At 47.7% G+C, this 24147-nt stretch overlaps 1 protein-coding gene across 10 annotated transcripts in view; it reads right to left on the reverse strand.

Annotated features, from left to right (window-relative positions):
* LOC133356781 (cyclin-dependent kinase 17-like) overlaps window positions 1-23394 on the reverse strand; it is a 67556-nt gene extending 44162 nt beyond the window's left edge. For 2 of the 10 annotated variants that reach the window (XM_061574453.1, XM_061574452.1), the window contains exon 1: window positions 22100-22200. In XM_061574453.1, coding sequence (XP_061430437.1) covers window positions 22100-22195 — 96 coding nt within the window. In that variant the 5' untranslated portion in view covers window positions 22196-22200. Of the gene's footprint in view, window positions 1-21783; window positions 22042-22099; window positions 22201-23273 lie in introns of those variants that run through there. The other 8 variants (XM_061574456.1, XM_061574455.1, XM_061574462.1 and 5 more) reach the window with 8 other exon arrangements.
* Window positions 23395-24147: the final 753 nt, after the last annotated feature.

The raw sequence follows: 24147 nt of genomic DNA on the forward strand, positions 1-24147 counted from the left end.
AGCACGTTTAAATCATGCCACGCTACCATAATCCCTTTCAAAAAATGGTGTCATACAAGAGACACAAATGTATAAAGGGCACTCAGCCTTTGTGTGAATTTTGCAAAAAAAGCATTCAATAGTTCCCAAAGAAGTACAATTTGGGCCTCTGGCCTTAGGTCGCCGTCAAAATACATTTGAGCAAATGTGACCACGTGACAAGCAGCAGTGATAGAAACGGCCGTGGACCGGTTTCGTCCTGCCACGAGCATGCAGCTCAATCTGCATTTTAGTACTCAGAGCCGCAACACCCAGGGGGGGTGGGGGTGGGAGGGGTTTGTGCAGTCACCGATGAGAGTCCTGAAGCAATCGGCTCGCTACAGACACAATCTGGTTTAGTCACAAAGTTTCTCCCAAATTAAAACTGAGAATCTCAGTAACGCTGGCCTCAGCACTCCGGCATGGCCACTAGAAGCAAACTAAACTGCCCTGCGAAAGCTTTTAAAGTGCAGCTTGCCAAACTAGATACCACTCCCATCACGATTCCCATTTCCCATTTCCATAGTTACCTATCATTGCCATAGAAATGCAAATCAGGTGGCAGCACGCTGCAAGCCATGGTTTGTGAGCGCCTGGGCAACTGCATCAATTTCCAATGAATCAAATGCCTTGTAATAGTCGACAACAAGGCCAAGCAAAATCAGTAATTAATAAATAAAAACATTTATAAGACAAAATGGCTCCATTAAAATGGCATGCAGAAAGCAACTCGGTGCCTATTTTAGACAAGTAGCTTAGGTGCATACTTCGAATGACAGAGAGAGAAAGAGGAACACATGGATCAAAGAGCAAAAACGAGTAACAGACATAGCGTTGACTTAGGAAGTGAGCAAAGCTCGGGTGAAACACGTCATTGCTCGCAGATGAACGATGGAGTGACAGTCGAAGAAGGCTGCGATTTCAAATAGCAAGTGATTTTAAAATCGGTCCACCATCTCTCTCTCTCTCCAAGGTTGATAAACCCATAAGCAGCACAATTACGTCAATCAACATTGCTCTTCCCTGGGCAGGCATGACCCCCACCAGGAGTGGAGACTATGCATACCTGTGACCCCTCCCCATGGACTTCGAGGTGCCATACCCCGGCTTGCAACAAGGCGGTACTACAGCACATGTGGCATAATCTCCATCTGTTCCAACTTGACGAGATCGAGCGTTGCCCCCTCACACAACGGTTTTCTCTGGTTGCTCCAATTTCCTTCCTAGTTTATATAAAACACTCATTGGCTCTAAACATCTTAGTATATAGAGGACCACAGAGCTCAGACAACTGTTTGCCAGCAACAGCTCAGTACCTGGATGCTGCCTTCCGGTTTGTCTGTGGTCCCTCCTCACGCCTCTGCGCGTTACAAATTGCCAAGTAGTCCGAGATGCAATTCGCATGAATGACGCCGCGTGAAACCCAAACGTGTCTCTTGTTATTGTTATAACGCTGCGGGATTCCTTTCCACTTGTTCTGGCCAACTGCCGGTGGCGAGCACTGCCCAAGGCTCAATGTGGAATGGGGAAACTTTGACCTTTGGCTTAGAGAGAGACAGGTTCACCTCGACGATTCGAACGCCACGTCGCTGCGTGTACACACATTATGCTTATAATTAAACCCTTACACACTTGGCGCTATCGGGTTTCGAACGCTTGGCGGGGGTTTCTCAGCGTCGTCGTGTTTCACACGAGCTCGGCCTCGGCCGGACTGGTGAATCACACAGGCCTGCGAGAGCCCCCCAAACAAGGAAGGGCCGTGAGTCACGGCGAGAAATAAACAAAGCAATACGGAGACAATTGTCTCTTTCAACCAGTAACAGCTTCACCGAGTCGTAAGACACTTTCTCAGGAGGGTTCCGGCATTAGGGTGCTTGGCAAATACCTTTGCGGTGAGTTTTGCATGTGGGAGGAAATTGGAGTTTCCCAGAAACAGAAGGTATAAAGGTGGGTGAATAAATGGGTAGGGTAGCGTTCAGGTAATAATCCAGCGATACAAAACTATTCCTACTCTCTCGATACGTGCATCAAAGTGTGTGTGTGTCTTTGTATGATGAAAGATTATTTTGACCTCCTGCCAGTGGGCGTTCGACACTTCACGTGGCCGCAAGGTGCACATGGCCTGACACAAGCGTCATGGTGACGTCACCGCCACTTAGTTGCGAATGGCGGTTATTGTTATTGTTGAAAGATTCTATACAGTTAAAGCAATGTACATTCTACATGAAACGCAAGCCAGAAAAATAAAAATAAGAATCAAATTTTGACCTTGAATCAAGACCATTCACCAGTATAAAATGGGTAAATCGTCGCTTCGCTTATATTTATGATGTCAGAAGCTCGAGTATCTATAGAAAGCCCGCCGCATGCCTGGGATAACAATACAAGTCACAAAGATGACTCAGCAGCCCACTTGCTGTGCAGTCATCTCCTGTCCACCTCACAGCCCAGCACACTGTGAGTCTACCAGCAGTGGTCTCTCCGTGTGATCCACCAATTCTGCTTCCACAGATCTGGACAACACGCATTATTAAAGTAGCTGGCCAATGAGGTGGTGTGTGTGCGTGTATGCTGGAGTAATCCTACGATTAATTTATGGAAAGTTGGAGTGCTATCGGCTTTAGCTGGCCATCTCAGACTCAGATTTGATATCAGCTGGTAAGGCCCACGGATCTAAACAGTTATTTTACAAGGATGAGTCAAACTCGCATTACCAGGTTCACAGTGCAGTGAATGCACTAACTACTGCACAACTATTAATATCTATATATAACAAAGTTAATGTGTGTCTGTGCATCTGTAAGTCTGTCACAGGTATTTACATTAGTAATCTTCACCACATTTGATCCGGGGAGAGCTCGTTCTGACTGAAATAAACTAGGAGCAAGTGCTATTTTAATTGACGTATGACATTTGACCTAAACCGAAATGTCTGTCACTAAATGCTAACTTCAGCGAGTCACGTGCCACGCAATGAACAAAGCCCACACCGACTGCACTGTGTGCAGCAACACGACACTTCATTTGTCAGTTACAGGTCGGTGAGGGCCCTTGACGAAATGTTTAGGAATTTGAGTGTGAATTTGTGAGCATGTGCATGAGCGTGTGTGCCCTTGCGTGTCTGAATTTGAACCGGGTTACCGGAGTTCGCTGCATGCTCACGGCCAGCATCGGAGACGAATATTTGAAGCAGTCCTGGACCTTTTTCTTCTTGGTTCTTTCGGTAAAGTCACGTAGAAGGAAAATAATAAAATAATAAAAATACAACATAATAAAATAATTATCACGACGTTTCGGCCACAACGCAAGCAGCCGTCTTCAGGTGGAGAACAGGTCTGTCGAGAAGGCAGAGTCTGCTCTCCACCTAAAGACGGCTGCTTGCGTTGTGGCCGAAACGTCGTGATAATTATTTTATTATGTTTTATTTTTATTATTTTATTATTTTCCTTCTACGTGACTTTACCGAAAGAACCAAGAAGATGAATCCCTGCAGTCACGAAAGCTTTAAATCGAAAGTCCTGGACCTCTTCTTTGCTGCTGAATACAGTTGCAATGTCTAAACACACCAACAGTGAAGAGACATGGTGGTGCGAGACACACCACATCTTCTCGTGTCTAGTGCAGACCTTCATAGGTGCTCACGAAGAGCGCTTGCCCCATCAGTCTGTTAAGGCTGTAAGGTCTTTGTGCGTTGGTGTGTACGCAGGTCACGAGACACAGTCATCGAGCTTCCTCAGTGCCTCAGCGCATTAACAAACTCACCGCTGCAGGAAGACGCTAATGAGAGTCCCTGCAGTAATATCTCCATTCATTAATTTATTTGTCAAATCCGCTTATTGGCAATTTTTTCTCTCTCTCTCTCCACTCTCCACGGCACGAGCCCATCCTACAGTCTTAGGTAAAACGAATGTTGCCATGGTGAGTGTGGCAAGGCAGGATCAACAAAGACACGGCGCCATTGGCAGAAAAAAACAGCGGGGAGAGCTCCGTTTGCATCGTGTGGACCGAGTGCGTCTCAAAAAGCAACACCACCACCGAGCATGTGCGCTTTGGAATCTCAAAATGTGAAACGCTATTGCTAGCATCGCTTAATATTACTACTACTTCACATTGTTCAGCCAGAAAAGTCTCAAGGAATATCATGACTGATTCAGGAGGATCCTGCCAAGGTTTCAGAGTAGAGGGCGATGATTGGTGTATATATCAAATTCCATTTGAAGAAAATTGAAGGTAATTTGGCCCCCGCACACAATGGCCTACTCTTGCGAATGACGCGACGGGATCTTTATCATAATTGTTTTTTTACCCTTCTATCTGGCAACAAAAATGACACCTTTATTACAAGGAGTCATGTTTGCATAGACCACAATACCTGCAGTCATAATGCAAACAAAAAACACGTAACTCTGATAATGTATGCACTGTCCTTGAAGTTGATTGGTCCACACCCGAGACAGCTTTCCTTAGAACCTAGACCAGATGACACCTTTTGGCGTCATCTGGTCCAACACCATGTGAGACTAGGCTCTAAGGAAAGCTGTCTCGGGTGTGGACAAATCAATTTCAAGGGCAGTGCATACATTATCAGAGTTATGCTGTTTGCATGACGACTGCAGGTATTGTGGTCTATGCAAACATGACTCCTTGTAAAAAAAAGGTGTCAGTTTTGTTGCCAGATAAAAGGGTAAAAAACCAATTATCATATTTTTTACCGGCAAATGAGGTTCCAATGGGGATCTTTATCGTCGGCGGTGAAGCAGGCGGTGTACAATGTTGCTTTAATGTTAACACAACCGCAGTATTTAACAGGGCGGTTTGCTGGATTCGACCCGTGAACCTCTGCATCAAGAGGCGAATGCACTACCGCTGGGCCGCATCACCAACACAGATACGGACATGAGCAGTGGCGGGGGACGATGCGCAACTGTAATCCCCACAATGCACCAGAGGCATTACGGCAAATAGGTTTGTGACCTATCCGTGTGGCATTCTTGTGTTATCCCCTCCCCCCATGTGTATGGGTTTTCTCTGGGGACTCCTACATCTTCTTCTCACATGGAGAATTTACCAAAACATTTTTTGATAAATGTTCCAAGCAGGACCCTCCTAAGAATGAGTGTTGAGACTCAGTGAGGTTCTTAGGTATTGGTTGAAACAGTGATACTGAAAAAATTTACCCATAAAAACAAAGTTTTTCACTATAAATCCTTTATATGCGTAGCATCGGTTTTATTTTATTATTCATTTCTGTTTTTCTTGAGTAAGAATTTCATTTTTATCACATTGGTATTTTAAATTAAATATGACATTTTTTTTCCCTAAAAAGTGGAAAATTTTGGAAAAAAATGTCACGAAAATAAATTGTCACGCACAACGAGTCTGTGTGCAAAATGTCAGCTCGATTGGATTACGGGAAGTGGGTTAAAAAACGACCAAAATATTTGCACGGTCGTAAGCGCGCAAGCAAGCAAGTGAACTTAATATAAAGGATTTAAAAAGAGAGGCTTTGTTTGCGACCAAAATAGCTCAGCTACTTGTTACCTACTAATGCCATCAGAGAGAGTGCAGAGTGAATTGGAAGGCTCACAATGGCAATGTCAGAGAATAAATATGGATTTTTGAAAATGATTTTCATACATGTATTCTGACGTGTGCGGAGTCTATCGTCTCAATCCCATCACTCGAAGATACATACAATAGTGAAATATGGCCCTTGACTTCATTTCAGTTATTCCAGCTCAAAGGCTAAACATCACAGTGAATACTGTTGGCATGCCAAATAGTATTTCCGCTCAGCATGGATGCATGCCAGTCCTCCAAAGGAAATTCAGAAGTAGTTCTGCATCACAATCTTCCTCGGCAGTTGTCGGTCACAAGGTGATGTAACACGGCTCCCTTGAGAGTTGTGAATGGAAAGTGTTTTGTTTCATGACATCATGTCTGGAAGACATCGAGGGATTTAAATATTTATTTATTCGCTCTTAAATGATATGCGGCTGCCAGCTACGCTGAAGCACGCAGAAAATGTTTGAAACGCACTTGCCGAGCACAGGCCCAAAATGTCAAGCAGCAACAAGAGAAAGCACAATCAGAATTTTGATTCAGAACAGCTTAATCCAGGGGTCGGGAACCTTTTTGACTGGGAGAGCCATAAAAGCCAACTATTTCTAAATATATTTCATTGAGAGCCATATAGTATTTTTAACGTATAATAAATTAAATATGTCTTACTTTTAATGCGACTTCTGGTCACGGGACCCGTGACCCGAGAAATTTTATCTTCAAAACGAATTTCTGTTTACTTTAAAATGACACAGTATTATTAAGCAATATCACAAGTATTTTAAAATCAGTTCCAAACTGATTTTATCTTTTTCATTACTTATTTTTTTCAACTCAAAATTGTCTGGGAGCCATATGCCGTCACCGGAAGAGCCATATATGGCTCACGAGCCATAGGTTCCCGACCGCTGGCTTAATCCATTGAGACAAGTTGTGATGGGGTGACTGGCAGGGTGGTGGTGTCATCGTCACAACACTCACGCGTCACAACAAGAAGGCTCTGGGTTTGATTCTCAACTCAGTAATCTCCATATATAGAAAAGGCAAAGTTGTGAATATGTGTGTCTTTTCAAAATGTTAAGCGTACTTCCCGACATGCAACAAACTTGACATTTGCCATGTGGGTACTTTCCAGACTGTACACCATGCAAACATTATAAAAATACACTTTAGTGTTTTTTTTGGGGGGGGGAGCTCAATAATGCATATATTTTTTGCACGGCGAGTGAGCTGTGACGTCCCATCTGTCACGTGACCCGCGCATGTGGAAGTGTCACGCATTGTAGTGTAGCAGGTAGCGCGCTGCGCTACGAACCCGGCGACCCGAGTTCGATTCCCGCTCACGGCCACCACCGATGACGATTATTTGAATCGGTACTGGACCCTCCCCTAGGTCGACTCAGCCTCAAACGAGTAACTGGTGTGGTGTGTGAACATGGCCACTGGGGAGACAAAGGCGATCGGGCGTGGTGAATTCAAGTCCCGGTCGAAGCCGGGTAGTAAAGCCAGTCATTCTATATGGAGTTTACAGGTAGTCCTCTACTTACGATGGAGATGCGTTACGACGACCCCATCGTAAGTCGAAAATATCGTAAGTCGAAGATGGCCTAGCCTACCCAGGAGTCTTAAAGAACGGTGATAATTTAGCAAAACAGAGCAATTTACAGTACCGTACTATATAAACTATATACTGTGTGTATTTATTAATTACAATACTGTATCGCACAGTAAAATGTAAAGTAAAAAAACAAGGTAAATTCTTAGCCTACCTATATGAACTGCAATTTAATAGAAAGTTTTTTCAGGAAACAATCCTATCTGCTATGAAAACTTTTAACATGCATTGAACATATCGTATCGTGGTAACCCTAAAATGAAATCGCTAAAGCTACGTATCATACATGCATTGAACGTATCGTAACGTACCATATTGCACTGTACTCACCAAGATTCGTACGCTGCTGCGTTTGCCTGCCGTGCGAAATTTAAAATATTTAACAATTTTGTCGTATCGCTGAGCGCCATCGTAAGATCGAAAGATCGTAAGTCGGACCATCGTAACTCGGGGACGATCTGTATGTGTTCTCCCAGCTGTTCTGCACGGGTTTCCGCTGGGATCTCCAGATTCGCCCCATAGCTATAAAACACACACTGGAACTGGTATTGGGCCAAACCACATCACAATGCCGAAATCTTGCATGCAAACCATCCGATTATAAATTCGACGTAGCAACATTGTCGTCAGACTATAAAAACTTGGCAGCACCCTCCTGCAAAAAAGTACTTGACATTGATTAAGGCTGCCCTGGGTAAACGAGCCTAATATATCCACAACGTGTATAAGCGCTTAGGAAAAAGAGACTATGGGAGGGAAATGTCGTGTGAGATAAATGTCAACGATCGCAACAGCTCTGTTAGCTGTTCTTATCAACTTCGTGTGTGTGTGTGGGATGTCTGGGGTCTATGGGGGGTGTGTGTTTGTGGTGTGTGGGTGGTGTGTGGGAGGGGTGTGTGTGTAGCGGTGCGTTCTCCCATCACGCGGCCACCGTGTCTGCTGGCACCACGCGACGCACGCGTTCAGGAGGGGAGTCAGAGTCATGGCTCCGGCAGGGAGCGGCATCAGAGGCCAGGAATAGATCCATGCTCACGCAGCCACGCTCATGGACCCCCGCTCACACAACCACGCTCACGGACACGAGCTGATGGCAGTAGTTTGGAAAGACGTTCTACTACGGCAGTTTTTAAGTTGTTGAGAACACAAAACCTCTCCACGGGGGGCCCAAACTAAGCACTGAACCTCGCTATCTCCACAGTGGTGGCATATGCCACCACCACCGCCCGGCTAGAGGCATGTGGAGGATGCTAGGCATTTCCTGGCAGGATAGGTTAAATATGTTGAGGTTGGGAACAGAACGTCGCAAGAAAGCATCATAGATGTAATCAGTTAGAGGATGTTGTGAATATTGGGGCACGGCATGGAGAGAGATTACCAAGGGCAAGACCTAAACCAGAGGGTGCTGGTGGTGGCTGGTGGGATTGAGACCTGATTTTATGACAAAATCCTCAAAAACAGGACTTATTTATTAAAAAAAACAACTCTGAACAAAACACCCATAGAATGTACTTCACTTTAAGGTTATTTTCAAAGTAGTTTATTCAAATATATGTTTTAATGGCCAGTAAACATTAAAATGTTCCAATAAAAGGCAATTATGTGATCAGTTATGAAGGGGTGACTTTTAAAGTAACCAGTCTATAATGATTGATCACTCGATGCTGAAAATGTAATGTATCCCACGGTCAGTACATTCAAAGTAACTTTACCCGATTACTTGATCAATTTTATGATTGTGCTGCATTAGCTTACGGCTGTTTTAACCTCAGGAAAAACAGTGCAGACTGTCACGCTCTGAGTATATTGGCTGCTGCTGCCCTCACATTTGTCTAAGCAGCTGACAATCACTATGAGACCTCCTTTACCAGTGGCAAAATATAGTAATAGGTTGTTACCCTTTCAACTGGTACAAAAACTGACACCTTTATACAAGGCATCATGTTTGCAATAACCACAACGCAAGCAGTCAAAATGCAAACAAAAATAAACAACTCTGATGATGATAATGATATGCACTGTGCATTATCATCATCAGAGTTGTTTCTTTTTGTTTGCATTTTGACTGCTTGTGTTGTGGTTATTGCAAACATGATGCCTTGTATAAAGGTGTCAGTTTTTGTACCAGTTGAAAGGTTAAAAACCTATTACTACTGCTGACAATCGTTCACCAGTCCAAGGATCTCAAACATTGGGCACTGACAACGACATTCGAAATAAAAGCCAAAAAGTGTGCAAAGAAGCATGGAGAGAAGGGTACTGCTTCAAATTACCCCGAGAGACACAGAGAGGAACCCATGGATCAGAGAGCAAATGCAAGTAAAACACATCAAAAGGAGTGTTAAGAAAGTGAGCTCGGGCAGAAGACGTCACAAGCAGAGATGACGGTGAGTTGTCAAGACTAACGACAGAGTGGCAACCAGAGTAGAGAACACACCAACAAAGACGGCCACTGTGGAGACGGAGCAATAAGATCAGCTCCTGCGCAGAAGCGAGAAGATTTAGATTTAAAGCTTCTTTCGTGACTGCAGGGATTCATCTTCTTGGTTCTTTCGGTAAAGTCACGTAGAATGGAAATAATAAAATAATAAAAAATAAAACATAATAAAATAATTCTCACGACGTTTCGGCCACAACGCCGTCCTCAGGTGAAGAACAGGTCTGTCGAGAAGACAAAGTTCTCGACAGGCCTGGTCTTCACCTGAGGACGGCTGCTTGCGTTGTGGCCGAAACGTCGTGAGAATTTTTTTTTCTACGTGACTTTACCGAAAGAACCAAGAAGAAGTGAGAAGGTTTTATGCATCGCGTGACCACGCGGGGAGATCATGCCCGTTGATGATGATGACGATCATGAAAAGTAATAAACCGTACATGCCAAGCATTGGCAGATGTAGGAATATAAGCCGACAACAGTAACTGCACTATTTACTCACGTTTATAAATGACATCGTGGTCATGGCGACAATGATAAGGGTGATGATGACAATGACGATCACAATCATCTTGAGAGATAACTTTGGCCATGCCGGTGCCGCTGCATTGGACTTTTACGAAGAAGTCCAACTAATTTAACCTCTCAAAACTTTTACAAATTCTGATGAAACCAATACAACTTTTTTCGAGCCATTTCTTGGAATCCAATTGTACAGTATACTATAAAAAAAATAACCAAGCTCAAACTCAACCTGGATAAAGGATCACCTCACCAACCATGCGGGCCCTGAGTCCAACGATTGCCACACCGCGCTTGTGCTGGAGAGATAAGCATGACGCACGATGGCATGACCTGCGTGCCGTGGCCTGCACGCACGCGCCAACACCATGCTGGCCACGGGCAGCAAGCAGCAGCCTCGTGCTGCGAGCTGCAAGCCACCTTCCGTGCAACTCACGCGTGGGAAAAAGAGGTGCAGGGCAGTAACTCAACAGAACGTGTGGTCGCGGAAATGCACGATAACGATCTGCAGGCCCGATTTGCTATGGGTACGTACACCGTAGGAGCAAGCGCCGTTAGCGAGCGCCTGTGAATGCCAGAGTGACGTGCAAGGGGTGTAGTGGCAAACATCATTGCTGGGTCATCTGTCTCCCAAGCGCTGTTGTTTACATACATCACACCAGGTACAGTTCTGATTTCCGGCTGACTCAACCAAGGGAGGGTCAGTACCAGTTCTGATATCGCTCGTCAATTATTTTAGCCTTGACTTGCAATAGAATTCAGGTTTCCGAATTCGAAGCACAGTGCGCTAATTACAAAACCACCGCTCCACCAAACACACGTACAAAAGACAAAGTCACACGCACAATAACCACGGAGACACCTCACAACACATTAAATATGAATGCGGCTGTTGTTCTGTGGCCGCCTACATTGAGCACTAATTAAATTAGGCTGCTCCCATGCCGCCTCTTGAGTACAATCCCCTTCCCGGACTGGCGGTGACATGGCCCAGCGGTAGCAGCGTGTTTAGCCGCTTGTTGCAGAGGTTCATGGTTCGTATCCAGCAGGCTTCCGTGGCTGTCAATGCGGGTGTATCAACTGTTCAAATATGCACCGTCTGCTTCACGATGCATGTGAAAGATGCCCTTATTCCGTTCAAAAAGACTAGGACATTGTGTGCTGGCTTCATGGTCTGAATTTAAAACAAAATGACACCGTCAATCACTCAATTTGGAATACACTCAACAACATCGCTCCTGCTGGCAAGTATATTCAATAAAATTAACTAATTAAAACTCGGCTCGGCGGGGAAACGGCGGCAGTGTATTTGCTGGGTCACGTCGGCACCCGTCTGTGCGGCGCTGGCTGCCGACAGGGTGCCGACAGGGTGCCAATGAAGAAGCTCCAACACAAGCCCAAGACCCGGGTTCAATTCTCCTCCCACTCTCGGGCTTGCCAGTTCCACCTCCACCACCACCACCACCACCCCCCAGCCTGCAACGAGGCCAAGGAAAGCTAACAGCGAAACATGTTTACATTCCAACTTGATTACTGGTAAAGGGCAAAATTACCATGCGACGTTTGCCAACTGCATCACCAACGCTACGCATGAGCCCGTTGGCGCCACAGTCGCTCTCGCCATGAGATTAGCAGTACCACCCAGGCACCCAACAACAAATAACGACCCAACCAACGATCAACATCGATTCGTCGTTGGCGTTGAGCCAACGGACGAGACCACAAGGCGAGTGCTGACCTGTGCTCTTACCCTTAAGCTCAACACCAGCAGCACTCATAATACTCGTTGGTTCTTTCGGTAAAGTCACGTAAGTAGAAATTAAATAAAATACCTACATGACTTTACCGAAAGAACCAAAGAGTATGGATTCCTGCAGTCACGAAAGCTTCAAACCAGCAGCACTCATAGCAACAATATGTTTTATCCAAGTACTTAATCATCCCAAAACACAGCACTATTACTGTCACTGTCCACAATGCAAAATATACGAGCACCGAAACTGATCATGTCCTTAATACGATTAGTCCTGACTTACACTAGCTACTTAGTCCAAACACCATGCACGAGGTCTCCCCTATCCCAGAGACCAGCTGTCTCAATGGGCTCGTGTGGCCTGGGAAGCACAAAGACTATTCAATAGCTAATGATTAACATTGTCATGAACAATAACTTGTAAAAAAATGTTCTTGGTCCTTTCGGTAAAGTCACGTAGAAGGGAAATAATAAAATAATAAAAATAAAACATGATAAAATAAAAGCATTTTTTTTCCTTCTACGTGACTTTACCGAACGAACCAAGAAGATGAATCCCTGCAGTCACGAAAGCTTTAAGTCAAAAAATAACTATTAATCTAACACTGCTAAGATTAAAAAGATCATCATGGCCAATGCTGGCGATTCACCCTTACCTCGTCATCATTTCCGTCTGCTGCATCCCTCGCCTCGTTATCACAGTCCACACCTGACTGCCGATATCGGCTTCATACAGGGTCTACCTGTCTCTCGGCAAGGTTGTCCAAACTAAATATCCTCCCCTTTCATTATAAACACGCTTTCTATTAACTCACTCTGTTGTTGTTGTCGATGTATCCTCAAATCTTGCAACCCAATTTTAACCCACTTCCCAATGTGGTATCGACTGCAAACTTGGTATACTTATGTCATACTGATGACAATACTATATTCCATCATAAAAAAAATGTTTAAAACGATCTTTTTTACATGTTATGTTTCGGCTTGGGTCTAATTGTCCACGCTCAACTGATGTTGGCTGTAAATCACCACGGCTCCTTACGTTATGGCAAGCTTCGGGGCCACTTCCTGGAGTCGTGAAGTTCTTCCATTACTAGTAGGGTACATTTCATTAAAACGTATTTTTTAACTATTACTTATTATGAGCGAGAGGTTGGTGCAGTGGTAACGTTCGAGCCTCAGCCACTGCAACAAGGGCCTGGGGGTTTGACTCCCGATCCAGGTGCCTTTCTCAGTGCAGTTTGAACATTATTCTCACCCCTTGTTTTGGAAGTATTTCCTCACATAGCAAAAAAACAACAATGTAACTGACATTGACCCAACATCCCAATGCTGTGAAATGTGTGGAACTCCGGCTGTAAATCTTCCCCTTGGTCGCCAACCTTGTGGGTGTCTCCTCCAACCTACACACGTGGGCCATCCCATCACAGTATCATGTTCTTGAATGACGTTCACTCCCTCCAAGCCATAGCAGGCCACATCTGGTATGCCATGGCAAGTCTCAAGACAACAAAAACTGCTGCTTGCTCCTGCAATGCAAACAATCCGAGACTTAAATGCCACTCCTTATTGACACATCACTTGCGGGGAGTTACCAGACTGAAGTTAACTCAATTCAACTTCCCCTTTCTTCATCGCTGTGCTCAAAAACACGCAACTCTCCACACACAAGCCCAGTTCCCCTGGGAAAGAGAAACTGCACGGTAATGGGCGCCTGCATTTTTGAAGGTAGTGTGTGGCACGCCGCCGGAGGCTTTCCTCGTGCGAGGTTAAGCACGACTCGTGCGCGGTTAAGCACGACTCGTGCGCATAACAACGCATCATCGATAACCTGCTGCTGCTGCAACTCGAGCACCTTGTTGTGCGCCCTTCCTCCTGGCTGAGTGTCTGCAAGGCCTCTGGCAACGAAGCCCTTAAAACATGGAATGTTGAAATGTTGCTAGCTCGTTCTCTTAAGTGCTGAACAATGTCTTAGGTTACAAAACGTTCCACAAAGAACCGTTTTCTACAAAAACTAAATCAGACTCAGGTACTCTGAGCTTTAAGATTGTTCCCTTTGAATGTCAGAGGCTCTGGCCACCAGACTACAGCATTATTCTAGATTTTAGGGTTAGTCAATGCCTGATAGAGCGTACTAGGGCACACAACAGAATCCATAGGATTCATTGCTAATGGCCAAAGCAAGACTAAGGCATTCATCGAGCTCAGTTAATTACCACAGGCTCACAGACAGACTTAGGCACCTTTAGAATGCTTAGGATTAATTCTTGTTGCTTGAGGCTCAGAGTCAAACAAAAGCACCCACAAGCATTCTTATGGTTGTTTTTTTGTGCCTGAAGCTCAGCCAGCCAGACCAAGTGATCCTCGTGAGTCACTGTTAATGTCAGTTCATATTAAAATCCCTTGCTTTTCTCAACCCAAATGTCCTTTTGTAATTTAAAAATGCTGCATCTCAAGAGGCCATCAGTCCCTTCCCTCCAAATGAAGAGTTGTTTGAGCGATCAATACTTCCCCGTGAGACTTGCCCTTTACCACACGGCGGCGGCGGCAGACGTCGTTCTGTCATCCCCTGGGTGGCTGCATCGCTCACCCCCACCGGCGTACGCCGCGCCCGCTTGCTCATTGAGTCAGGTCTGGCCGTGTGTTGCCAACCAAGCGGCTGGTGAATGCCAAAGTGAAACCTCACACCATGGTCTGTCCCCCACCATGGAGCTTAGGAAAAATACACACGGGGGCAGGGCACCCGCAATGGGTAGAATCCCCGTGTCGGTGGGAGGAGGAAACACCGCCGATGCCGGAGGGGGCCGCTTGCTTCGTTAGCGAGCGCAGATGCCGTGACTCCTCCTCCTCTTCCTTCACAACAATGACCCCACAACACATTGCTGCTTACCTTCTCTGCAGGCACCACCAAGGGGGAGGGACACGGCTACAGTAGCTACGGCATCCACTCTATAGCCCAGACGTAGAACTCATCACCCACTCTATAGCCCAGACCCTGAACTCAACACCAACTCTATAGCCCAGACATAGAACTCATCACCCACTCTATAGCCCAGACAAAGAACTCAACAACCACTCTATAGCCCAGACGTAGAACTCATCCTACACTCTATAGCCCAGACGTAGAACTCATCACCCACTCTATAGCCCAGACGTAGAACTCATCACCCACTCTATAGCCCAGACCTAGAACTCATCACCCACTCTATAGCCCAGACATAGAACTCATCACCAACTCTACAGCCCAGACCAAGAACTCATCACCCACTCTATAGCCCAGACATAGAACTCATCTCCCACTCTATAGCCCAGACATAGAACTCATCACCAACTCTACAGCCCAGACCAAGAACTCATCACCCACTCTATAGCCCAGACATAGAACTCATCACCCACTCTATAGCCCAGACATAGAACTCATCACCCACTCTATAGCCCAGACATAGAACTCATCACCCACTCTATAGCCCAGACATAGAACTCATCACCCACTCTATAGCCCAGACATAGAACTCATCACCAACTCTATAGCCCAGACATAGAACTCATCACCCACTCTATAGCCCAGACATAGAACTCATCACCCACTCTACAGCCCAGACCAAGAACTCATCACCCACTCTATAGCCCAGACTAAGAACTCATCACCCACTCTATAGCCTAGACCTATAACTCATCACCCACTCTACAGCCCAGATCTAGAACTCATCACCCACTCTATAGCCCAGATCTAGAACTCATCATCCACTCTATAGCCCAGATCTAGAACTCATCACCCACTCTATAGCCCAGACTAAGAACTCATCACCAACTCTGTAGCCCAGACATAGAACTCAACACCCACTCTATAGCCCAGACATAGAACTCATCACCCACTCTATAGCCCAGATCTAGAACTCATCACCCACTCTATAGCCCAGACTAAGAACTCATCACCAACTCTATAGCCCAGACATAGAACTCATCACCTACTCTATAGCCCAGACATAGAACCCAACACCCACTCTATAGCCCAGACCCAGAGCTCAACACCCACTCTATAGCCCAGACATAAAACTCATCACTCACTCTGTAGCCCAGACATAGAACTCATCCCCCACTCTACAGCCCAGACATAGAACTCATCACCCACTCTACAGCCCAGACATAGAACTCATCACCCACTCTATAGCCCAGACATATAACTCATCACTCACTCTATAGCCCAGACATAGAACTCATCACTTACTATGTAGCCCAGATCTAGAACTCATCCCCAACTCTACAGCCCAGACATAGAACTCATCCCCCACTCTACAGCCCAGACATAGAACTCATCCCCCACTCTACAGCCCAGACGTAGAACTCATCACCCACTCTATAGCCCAGAACCCGAACTCAATACCCACCCAATATCCTGGCATGTGCCCAGGTGGATTACACTCAGACGAAGCTGCCCATCTCTAAGCCAAAGCTTTCATCGATCTGTCTCCTCGTTTACAAAGAGCAAGAGCTCAATCAATAGGTTTCGGCGTAATTTAAAAAATGGACCCATACATGCTGACCCCGTGACCTACGTCTGACCCAAAAACGTTTCTGCAGGATGCTGTAATTTGTGTCAAAAAAACAGATGTGACACGGAATCAATGGCGGCTCTCACCGTCAGTGGCATCAGTGGTAACACTTGTGCCTCACAGAAAAAAGTGCCTGGGTTCGATTTCCGAATCTGGCACCTCTCCATGTGGCGTTATTAAGTTATCTGCCCATTGACAAAAAACAGTAGCTGTAGCTGGTATTGGTCAAAAATGTCAATGCTGAGAAATTACCTGTAAATCACTCAGTTGGCAGAACCCTCCTGAATAATAGTCTGGAGACTCAGGGATGCTATCCTGGTTAAATAGTTTCAAGGTTACGTGGTATAATCAGATGAGAATTTAAGAGATTAGGATGAGGTTAATTTGCAGGAGCGAATGGGGGTCAGCAAAATGATAAAAGCAAAAACACGTAAAATAAAGTACAGCAATCAAGCAAATAGAAATCGAAACACAAACAATTGTCACGTGAGAAATGTAAATTTTCGATACACAAATTATTAAAATATTTATAGTGTTCATAGTACAAATACAATTACGTTACAGAAACATCAAACAAATATAGGCCAAAAATATTGTACCAATATGTAAACAGACATGGATATACGAGTCATATGCATTAATAATAATAGCAACCGACAAGTGAGGAGTTCCACCGGAGCCCGAGTTGACCGACACAACGGAGGAGCTACCCAGCCTCCTGGCGCATCACGGCTGCCTTCAGAAACAGGTGAGTATGATCCTCCCACGCCATGCGGGTTTCCAGAAGCTATTACCACCTTCCCTATTATTGTAGAAGAATTTCACGCGCACGATTTGTCATCGTACGGTGCCTGAGCTTGGCTCCGTCAGTGTCAAGCGTTTCCAAAAATAACAGCCGGCTGTGTGGGGGCTAACTGGGGGAGCTTCTCCCCACGACACATTCAGCAAGACGCGTGAGTTTAGATCAGCTCAGTGTTAGAGGATCTGTTAGCAGACTGGCTCGTCAGCTTCGTAACAAAAACTTTGCATTTATTAAAATAAACAATTTTTACATTTTGTAGTTGCGCCTTTCTTATAACGGAACACTAGAGCAAAGTCACTATGTTTCACAGACAAGTATGGTCTTACTGGAAGGGGCCATATTACTATGCGATTATTCCAATTCAACAATTTGCATGTAATTTTTCTAATTTGTCCCGTGGCAAGAGCACACGCGACGCACTCTTCGAAAGTCACGGTATCTTGAACGTCCACTGACGATTCAAATAAATGGTTAATATTCCCGCAGTGTTAACTCTGGTGGCCGATAGACATGAACAGCGAACATCTGCAATAAGCGGCAATAGCGCTGCCGCTTGGCCATGTGTGCGACTCAAGTCAAAGCGTCTCCTGCAGGTTCTGGGACGGTGATCCTCTGCTAGTAGCCCTAAGCCAGTGGAAAAAAATCCACGTTTTCATGATCAGAGCAAGTCACTTCCTAGGACAAGGCATCACGGTTTGAGTTGATCCTTAATCGAGATTTAAATGTGCGACTTTGCAAGAATGAGTTAAGCACTCTTACCACAATGCCATCCGCCCCACTATTATACAAACGTGACCGTCACCAAGATGACGGCTGCAATCCCCATCTGGAAGCTTTAGAGTCTGCGTCAGTACAGTATTTGTTAAGGGAAATCATATTATCTAGTATATTCACGCACAACCACCTGACCACTGTCGGAGGTAAACAGTTGACGTATAATTGACGGAAGTAGGTTGCGGTGATGGAAACTGGCCTCTTGGAAACGTGAACCGCAGCACAATCCGTAAGCCAGGTATGCTGTGTTTTTAAGCTTATAAAAACAATCAAACATAGCTCTGTGGCTTTGCCAATTCCTTATTCAGATATAACCCAAACAGTATAGAGTTAAATGCATGTCTCGCAAGAGCACTGATGTTGATAATATACAAGCAAAGAAGGTGTCTAGTAGAAAAACAGAGGGCAAGGCCAGGATGTCGTGCATGTCAAGCGAACATCGACACACTTGCACGCACTGTCCACACAGCCGAGTGTGTCATGTGCCTCTTGCTTCAAGTCTCCAGTGCACATGCTACGTATTGATTCTCTTAATCGGAGGCATTCAGCAAGCGAGCTTAACGGACAAATTGCAGCAACGAGGTGCGACTGAAACATCGCTCGCTCTGTCTCAAGCCAACCGTAAGCGTATCCCTGCTTATATGAGCCATGCATTGAAACGTATCACCGACTGCCCCAATTCACGGGGTGCAAATGACATATTTCCATATTGGGGACCAGGCCCTCGACAGTACAACCACTGCGGACACCCCACCAACTTGCAAATTAGAGTATCAGCACTGGATAAGTGACAGGCTGAGTTGACCCCAGATGGGGATTTGAACTCACAACCTTCCAATTACGAGCCGGCCTGCACGTAACATTCATCATCAATCAGGATTAATCCACTCTTCCCTGATTCATCACCGTCTCCAACAGTCCTGAGATGTAGCAATCCACGAAGCATCTGCACACAACCGATTTCATTGTTCCATATACGTGATGGACATTCTCTTGTGCACGTTCCCTTCTGTGGCAGCCACTTTATCGTTATTTGTAACCACTGGCCAAAATCACTTCTCGCAGCATGTCCCGGCCAAAGCCATTTACTTTCCTAAACAGTCAATACGTCTCGGATTCATGTGTTCTTCTTCCTCTCAGTGTGATGTCAAATCGATTTAGAGAAAACATTGATATATTATTTAAGTACAACCCTTTGTCAATCCACTGTTATGTGAATGCACCCATACACCGTGTTGGTCATGGGAATAATTTGACTGTACTTTGCTACGCGTGTCAGCGTGGAGTGGTGAAGCGTTAGGCGCCAGGGCAGTTCAAATATCACTCATCCCTGATGTTAGTTTTGGCTGGAAATCAATTTCAAGTCACTGTGTAATCAGTGTAGTGTGCTTACTACTGTGCTGCCCCCCCGCCCCCAAGATATTAATGTTAAGGCGTCATCGCTAAATCAACGATTATTATTTTTACATGCCGCAGGGCATGCAGAACGTGTCCTTGCTGGACATGAATGCAATCTGCAGGCCCTATGTGCGTGAAATGTTTGTTCGTCACAGGATAGGTGCGCACGGCTGTTCATCGTGCGATTCACACGCCCGCCACATTTCTCATGCGGCAGGCCCCACACCAAGGCATACCGCTGCTCTGCGCGCTCTCCTCAATCAGCCCATGAGCACAGACAACGTATTTCTCTCTTGTCAATACCACATGAGGTGGCATAAGTTAAATCGTTCCCATTTCTTTCTGTGGCCAATAATAGTGAGTTACGCGATATCCATCTTTGGAGTGGGTGATACAAACAAATGACTCTCATTAATCGTATAAACCGGTACGATGATGGTTTTTCTATCTCAGGTGGGGTATTGATTTCAGCTCTGGCCCATGGACGGAGCACTTCACCTCATGTGTCTCACAACTGCAGACAATGCCGCCCTAACAACGGTTTGCCTCCATGGAAATACTTAAAGTGACATTTAAATTTCAGTTGTCAATTAAGGATAAGCTAAAGTAAACTTCCACTTCCTGAAGGTGGTTTCTGCACCGGCCACTGTTCTTATAGTAGAACCCAGCGGTAATCAGAGCAGCAGCTTCCCTTCTGCCTCAGCGAGTCGATGTTTTAGTGATGAGAAACCCAAATCTGTCTACGACCGTCACGAGGAACAACCGAGACCGCAGGATTGCTTCATGAAGCATCCTGTTGTTTGGAATTAGTTTCCTTAGCACGTGGTACCTATCACTGTCTTTGACTTCAGTTCCTTTGCTACTCATATCAGAACTCCAGGCCGAAACCCACGACTGCACAGTGCAATTCGTTCTCTGGATACAGGAATTCAACGTGAATGTAAGAGTGTATTTGTAATGATATTCTCGTACGTGGCAATGTTTGGGAGCTAAACACCATTGTCGAGGTTTGTTAGCCACCATGAGGAGGGCTTCAGACGAGAGTAATCACACTCTTTCCAGAAGCTGACCAGCAGTAGAGACACGAGATGTGTGAATGTGTAGCAAGGTAAGTGCATGAGGAAGGCGAGGAGTATGAATACCACAGATGACAATGTGGTGTCGGACAGTCAATCATCAGCAGAGACGAGGAAGGTCTTGACCCAGTTGCGTGACTACATTATTAGCTCAGGAGGTGCGGAAATCGGTCAGGTGGGGCCCCAATGCTGTTGAAAAACTATCTCACGCTGGCTGTCAAGGACGCCTCAAGTCGTAGTTTTGACCATCAGGGGGTGTGGGGTGCAAGCCACCCCTGCCCCCATGCTACTGTGGTTGAGTTGATAATCTAATAGGGGCAAGTCAACAGTGGGGACAAACAGGATCAACTATTTGGGAGGATCGGTGTAGGTGTAATCAGGAAGAGGAGCAGTTTGCGATGAGTCGGACCGGTGCATGATGCAGAGACAGGTGATAGGGTGACACCCAGACGCAAGACCTCAAGTCAGATAGCGATGGTCCTGCATGAGAGGTTCTTGAAGGTTGAGTGGATACTGCTCGAGTGCTGTGGAAATCTGGCAGGAAGGCGGCATGCGTTGTTGAAGTGTTACGCCGTGGACGGCATTGGCAGTGAAGATATATTGACTGTGTTCCAGGCGGTGGGGGTGGCACAGCGGGAGGAGGATGACCTCACTCCGTGTGTGGTAGTAGTACTCCTACTGTACGTGTGGAATTCCAAAGTTACTTCCCCCCCCCCGTGACATCAACCACGACCCCATCACCACTACACGTGAACCACGACTGCATCACCACTACACGTGAACCACCACTACATCACCACCACACGTTAACCACGACTACACCACCACTACACGTGAACCACGACCACATCACTACTACACGTGAACCACCACCCCATCACCACTACACGTGAACCACGACTGCATCACCACTACACGTGAACCACGACCACATCACCACTACACGTGAACCACGACCACATCACCACTACACGTGAACCACGACTGCATCACCACTACGCGTGAACCATGACTACATCACAACTACACGTGAACCACGACTACACCACCACTACACGTGAACCACGACTCCATCACCACTACACGTGAACCACGACTCCATCGCCACTACACGTGAACCACGACTCCATCGCCACTACACAGTGAACCACGACTCCATCACCACTACACAAGAACCACGACTCCACCACACAGTGAACCACGACTCCATCACCTCTACGCAGTGATTAAACAGGCAGGCAGCCACTCGGGAAGAGTGCGGGGATTTAAAAACAACACAAACCCTCTCCAGTGTGCGACTGTGGTCACCCAGAAGAGCCGGTGATGGTGGTGCAACACAGAGGACGACGACGCAAAGTCGGATCGACGAAGCTTGCATGTGAAACTGCTGCAGCTGTTGCTATGCCCGTACACAAGCACGGCAGCGTGTCACAACTGGATACCGTAGCGACTCGCTAACGAAGTGAGGCGGTAATGAAGTCACGAACTCGCCACACCGAGAGACGTCAACAAAGCGGCAGCCGCGAGTCTCGCTATCACCGGGCTTCTTGGCTGCCGCGTTGCCGCCCGCGTCGCTCCGAGAGAAGCCGCGAGGCTACCGGGGAGACGAGAGGCGGAAGGGACCGAGTGGAAGGACGCCGGCGATGACCACCACCACGATCATCACCATCACCGCCACCATCACCGCACCACATTCCCCACTACGCACAGGCGGCGGTGGCGGCCCCCGCAGGCCGCGACGCCATTCCAATGGACGAGGGCCTCGCGGCCTGTGGCCAATCAGCGGCGACTTCGCGCACCCCACCGGAGGACCCCCCCCCACCGCCAGCCAATCAGCGGCGACTTCGCGCACTACACTGGGGGACCCCCCCCACCGCCAGCCAATCAGCGGCGACGAGCGGCGGACTATGCGCGCTGGGAATTACAACGCGCACCGGCCCGGCGCACTGTGAGAAGGGGGGGGGGAAGGGGGGGGCAGAAGGGGGGGGGAGAAGGGGGGGAGCGGGGGGGGGAAGGAGGGGGGGGAGGGAGAAGGGGGGGAGGGAGAAGGGGGGGGGAGAAGGGGGGGAGGGAGAAGGGGGGGGGAGAAGGGGGGGGAGAAGGAGGGGGGGGGGGAAGGAGAGAAAAGAGGGGGGGGGGAGAAGAGGGGGGGAGGGAGAAGGGGGGGAGAAGGGGGGGGTGAGGGGGGGGGAGAAGGGGGGGGGTGAGGGGGGGGGGAGAAGGGGGGGTGAGGGGGGGGGAGAAGGGGGGGGTGAGGGGGGGGGAGAAGGGGGGGTGAGGGGGGGGGGAGAAGGGGGGGTGAGGGGGGGGAGAAGGGGGGGGGTGAGGGGGGGGGGAGAAGGGGGGGAAAGAGGGGGGTGAGGGGGGGGTGAAGGGGGGGGAGGAGGGGAGGGAGAAGGGGGGGGGAGGAGGGGGGTAAGGGGGGGTGAGGGGGGGAGGGGGGAGAAGGGGGGGAGGGGGGAGAAGGGGGGGAGGGGGGAGAAGGGGGGGGAGAAGGAGGGGGGGAGAGGGGGGGCGGATGAGAAGGGGGGGTGAGGAGGGGGGGGGGTAGTTGACTCGTGAAGACGGCGGACACCGCAGAGTGCGCCGCCACAACACGCGACTCCCCTTCCAACAATAGCGCCCCCCGCACACGCCGCTGTGTGCTCGGAGCGCCCCGACAACAGCAGCCACAGCAGCTGTAGCAGCACCAGCCACAGCTGCTGTGGCTGCTGCTGCACGGGTTGCAGAGGGGCGAGCGAGCGGGCGGACGAGGCGCCCCGCGTCCCTCACCTGCGTGCTGCTGCTGCTGATGCTGCTGCTGGTGATGATGATGCGGGGTCCGCGCGGCTCCGTCACGCAGCGCCGCCGCCGCCACTCGCCGCTGTTGCTGCTGCTGCTCCCGGCATGCCCCGCGCACAGACACGGGAGGGGGCGGGGCTTTAAGGGGGAGGGGCTGTGAGGGGAAGGGGCTGTGAGGGGGCGGGGCTGTGAGGGAGTGGGTGCTGTGAGGGGGAGGGGCTGTGAGGGGCGGGGCTGTGAGGGGGATGTAAAGACCACGCTAACGTGTACCTGTCAAGGGGCCGTCCATAAATGACGTCACGCGATTTTTTGACCCCCCCCCTCAAATATGACGTCACCAAGCTCTGCCCCCCCCCCAAAACCATATTTCCATTTTGAAAATAAAACATGCTTCGAATCGCTTTAAACTGTTGTCATTGTAGTGCGTATTTAATGTGGCGCTGCACTCTGATGTTGTAGGAGAAAACATTTATCAAAAAGTATATTTAATTAAGTAGAACGTGTTGTCTATATTTATTTAAAGTTGCGCATTTTGATGTGACGTCACATTTCTCAAATCCCCCCTTGTCACATCGTCACAAATATTTGACCTCCCCCCTAGGTGCGTGACGTCATTTATGGACGGCCCCATAGCCGCGGCAGGGGTCAAGGAGCGGATTTCAGAAACATGCCGCGCCGGGAAATCGAACCGGCAAATCCAGACCGAGTTGGCGAGCCGGAGCCGACGTGCTCCTCCGAGTTCGTGTTTCACTCTGGCCCAGCCTCTCTCTCTCTCGTGTGCCCGCTGATGTAGCCAAAGCAAACACGCCGTGCCTGTTGACCCCTGGCGAGACTCACCTTTGTTGATGGTGGAGTCGTCATCTGC

The sequence above is a fragment of the Lethenteron reissneri genome, chromosome 55 (genome assembly GCF_015708825.2).
Source record: "Lethenteron reissneri isolate LAM-NWPU_2019-01 chromosome 55, ASM1570882v1, whole genome shotgun sequence".
In the NCBI taxonomy this organism is placed as follows: domain Eukaryota; kingdom Metazoa; phylum Chordata; class Hyperoartia; order Petromyzontiformes; family Petromyzontidae; genus Lethenteron; species Lethenteron reissneri.